Raw genomic sequence first — 4,009 nt, forward strand, 5'->3', positions numbered from 1 at the left:
GCCTTCCAGCAGATTGACACTCCCCTCTGCTTTGTGTCATCTGCAAATTTTCTGATGGTGCACTTAAACCCCTCATTCAAATCATCAATAAAGATATTAAAGAGAACTGGGCCCAACACTGACCCCTGGGGAACACCACTAGTGACATCAATTATTTCTGACTGGTTTTAGAGCTTGTATTGCATAGCCGTACAGACATGGTATTTTACATTTATTTTGTTATGAGACGTGTGTTCGCAAATCTGTGTTAAAAAATAAGCACCAGCACCCTGCAAACCAACTTCAAAACAAACATAAACACACTTCCCAACTACTCAAGTTACTGAGATGAGCAATTTTATAAACTTATTCTTTTGTGTTAAACTTTTGAAATGTTTTTTAAAGCATTTTTCCCTGTCATTATCAGACTTAAGTTTAGTATTTTATTATAATAATTATTTTTTGGCATGTATGCTAGATGAACATTTTTGAAGTTTTGAATGTATTTCAGTATTCTGCACTGTATAATTAAATGCATTTATTTGTTACTGCTATATGTTGTTACTTTGCCGAATTTATACAAGCCCATCATATAAGTTGTATGTCCTGCATGATAGAAATATCAATGCTGTTACCTTTACTAATATAGTATGTCATTTTGTCCAGGCCCCTCTTAATTACATTCTTGTATTTAATTTAATTTAGTTCTAGCAAATCTGCCTGCTTTTTTGTAAATTTACATCATCTTTACAGCCTTGAAATATTTTTGATGTTTATCAGTAATTGCTGATGAGATATTAGTTAAGGGTGTGTATATATATGAGAGTGAGTTTCTAATATTGCATTTTGTTGAACGTTGACAGCCTGCTTTAAAAATTCAACGCAATCCTAATTTCCTTTTAAAAAATAAAAAATTGCAAACCAAAACCACCCCAACAGCTTGTACCAAAAGATTTTCTTCTGTCGAGCTTTCTTTTCTTTATTAACAGGATTATTGCCATGTGTGGAGATTATTATGTTGGTGGACGTCGCTTTGCTTCACTCTCGGATCTAATTGGTTATTACAGTCATATGTCTTGTTTGTTGAAGGGGGAAAAATTGTTCTTTCCAGTAGCACCTCCAGAGGCAAGTAGTAAAATTTTAAAATGTCTTAAATATTAATATAATTAATCTTGCATTCAGTATTCATAGTTTTCTATGAAAAATGCATTGTAGATAGCTTCCCCTAGTTCTAGACTTGTCTCGTCCTATGGTAAAGTATATGGAATATATAAACATGGTCTTCCTGATAGAAAGTAATGATAAAAAAAAAAGTTTTTTAATGAAGGTCCGTAATGAGAAAGCTAGATAATCAGGTATTGCAGTTATCTCCAAATGTAGTAATAGCATTGTATGTAAACTGAGATGAACAAGAAAATGTGTGTTTCTTGGCTCTTGAAGAGCACCATTGTAATGTAGTTAGCCTCTATGGTGTTATATGGTCTTAATAAAGTATTTGAAAATAATATTGCTGTTTTGTAGCAGAGATTTCAAAATACACATCGTTGAAATAACCAAAGTTCCTGAAAGCTGTGCTTCTTTCAGGTGACTATGCTTAAGACAGTATCAGGAATGTGTGTGTGTGTGTCCCAATAAAGATGTTTCTGAATGTTAAACTTTAATAAATTTCCATTAAGAGGAAGAAAATTCTAAAGTGCTTTTTCATGGGAATTACTTTGTTGATAATTTTTTTTTTTTTAGATAATGTGACTGATAATGTTAGAAGGCTCAAATCAAAATGAAGGCTTTTGGAGATAACTTTGCGAATTGTGTATTTCCAGCTCTTACTATTTTTAACCCTTTGAAAACTTAAAACTAGCCAAGGGATGCAAATTACTGTTACTAGTCTTTTGCCCCAGAATAGCATAATGTTGGGGAGAGGCTGTCTACACTAGAATGAAAAGCAAAATTAATATCTTTGAACTCTTCTCTAAAATTCTAGCCTGTGGAGGATAGAAGGAGAGTTCGAGCAATTCTTCCTTACACCAAAGTGCCAGAAACTGATGAAATAAGGTATGTTTTAATAATAGGTAGAAGCACATGTGAAATTCTTGAGAATATTTATAAATTCTAATGATTTAGGTATATGCTTGCTATGCAAATACTTTTCAATTGTGTCTTAGACTTAATACTCTTGGAGGTTAAAGGTATGATGCCTGCCTTTTTTTGCCTTTTTTTTTCTCCATGATATGTGTTATGTGGAAAAGATGCAAAACCTATAGTTCTATATCTAATAGAAGAACATATGCTAGTTGCTTGGAATTAATACTGCTTTCCTGAGATATCATTTTTTTTTCCAGATTTGGAAGAGACTTGTAGTAATTTCTGATGAGACAATCTTGGTTTCACAAGTTGATAGAACATGCTGGTGTAATTGAGAATTGAGTTCTTGATAGGGCTATTACCCTAAGATTATCGAGAAAAGTATATGACAACTTTATATCCTCATTGGGGTGAAAATTTATCCAGTCCATTCTGACCTCTTTAAAAAACAATTTGAGAAGATCACCTTCTAAGCATACAATAAGATGGTAAGACAGAAGGGAACTCCATAATTGTGTATTGCAAGTAGGGCTTCTTTCTATTCTTATGCCTAGTAGGATCCATCAAGCCCAGTAAATGCCTAATTGCACCTACCAATTTAAGAGGAAAAAGTATTTCATTACTCTGCTATGGTAACAAGAATTACAGGAAATTATACCTTTTATCTCTCTTTTAGGATAAAGATGAAATGTCAACTTCTGTGTGTCTGGCTAGGTTTCTGAGATCTGCATAGCAAAACTGGGACAAAGTACACTGTTTTAGGTCAAGTTAACATATTGTACTCTTGTAACATACTCTTGAAGATGTTACGTATTTCAGGGAATCTTGACTTAATTTTAATGTCATAATATTTAGAAAGCTTGAAGCGTTTCAGGGTTAGTTTCAACCAGTCTTTCACACAATAACTTGTTGTGAATTTCTTTGTAATAGAACTGATATAGGATGGCCTTGCTGTTTATTGTACATTAAGATTTAAGTTTATTAGTAGCTGAATTCATTCTAAGTATTTTCATTAGGCTTTTTTTATTCTTGCTGTTTGCTTTTGCTCAAGTTAATGCATTTTTTGTTAGTCTCTGTCGTAGATGAATTATTAAGAGAAGTTGTCATTTTGGAGTTAACTAAAAGGGTTTTATTAATGATTAAACAATTATTACATGGTAATTAATACTGTTCACTCAGAGTGGGTGCATCTGTCACACCCTCTCAAATAAGCGACGTTCAGTAGAAAGTTGCTATCTAATTTTGGATCAAACTAGTAGTCAGAATCATAGAATCATCAAGGTTAGAGGAGACCTCTAAGATCATAGAGTCCAACCATTAGCCTGGCACTCTGCTGTAACCCCTAAACCATATCCTCCAGTGTCAGATGCAGGTGCCTCTTAAATGCTTCCAGGGATGGTGACTCCACCACCAACCTGGGCAATCTATTCCAGTACCTGACCACCCTAACAGCAAAAAAACTTTTCTTAACATCTAATCTGAATCTCCCCTGTCTCAGCTTAAGGCTGTCCCCTCTAGTCCTCTCACTGCAGGCATGGCAGAAGAGACCATCCCCCACCTCTCTACAACCCCCTTTCAGGGAGTTGTAGAGAGCTGTGAGGTCATCCCTGAGCTGCCTCTTCTCAAAACTAAACAAGCCCAATTCCCTCAGCTGTTCCTCATGTGACATGTTTTCTAAATGTTTTATGAGCCTCATTGCCCTTTGCTGGACATGCTCCAATGCCTCAATGTCCTTTTTAAATTGAGAGGCCCAAAACTGAACACAGTACTCGAGGTGTGGCCTCACCAATGCCATGTACTGGGGGATGATCACCTCCCTAGTCCTGCTGGCCACACTATTCTTGATACAGGCCAAGATGCCATTGGTCTTCTTGGTCACCTGGGCACACTGTTGGCTCATATTGAGCTGGCTGTCCACTAGCACTCTTAAGTCTCTTTCTGACAAATA

General features: G+C 35.4%; 1 protein-coding gene across 1 annotated transcript in view; it reads left to right on the forward strand.

Annotated features, from left to right (window-relative positions):
* Positions 1 to 968: 968 nt before the first annotated feature.
* The window catches only part of LOC103803900 (ras GTPase-activating protein 1-like), a gene marked incomplete at both ends in the record, with an annotated part of 12,711 nt that continues 9,670 nt past the window's right edge, over positions 969 to 4,009 (forward strand). The window contains 2 exons of the mRNA XM_009076480.1: positions 969 to 1,104; positions 1,961 to 2,031. Coding sequence (XP_009074728.1) covers positions 969 to 1,104; positions 1,961 to 2,031 — 207 coding nt within the window. The remainder of the gene's footprint in view (positions 1,105 to 1,960; positions 2,032 to 4,009) is intronic.

This window comes from Acanthisitta chloris, unplaced genomic scaffold (assembly GCF_000695815.1).
Source record: "Acanthisitta chloris isolate BGI_N310 unplaced genomic scaffold, ASM69581v1 scaffold2946, whole genome shotgun sequence".
Lineage (NCBI taxonomy): Eukaryota > Metazoa > Chordata > Aves > Passeriformes > Acanthisittidae > Acanthisitta > Acanthisitta chloris.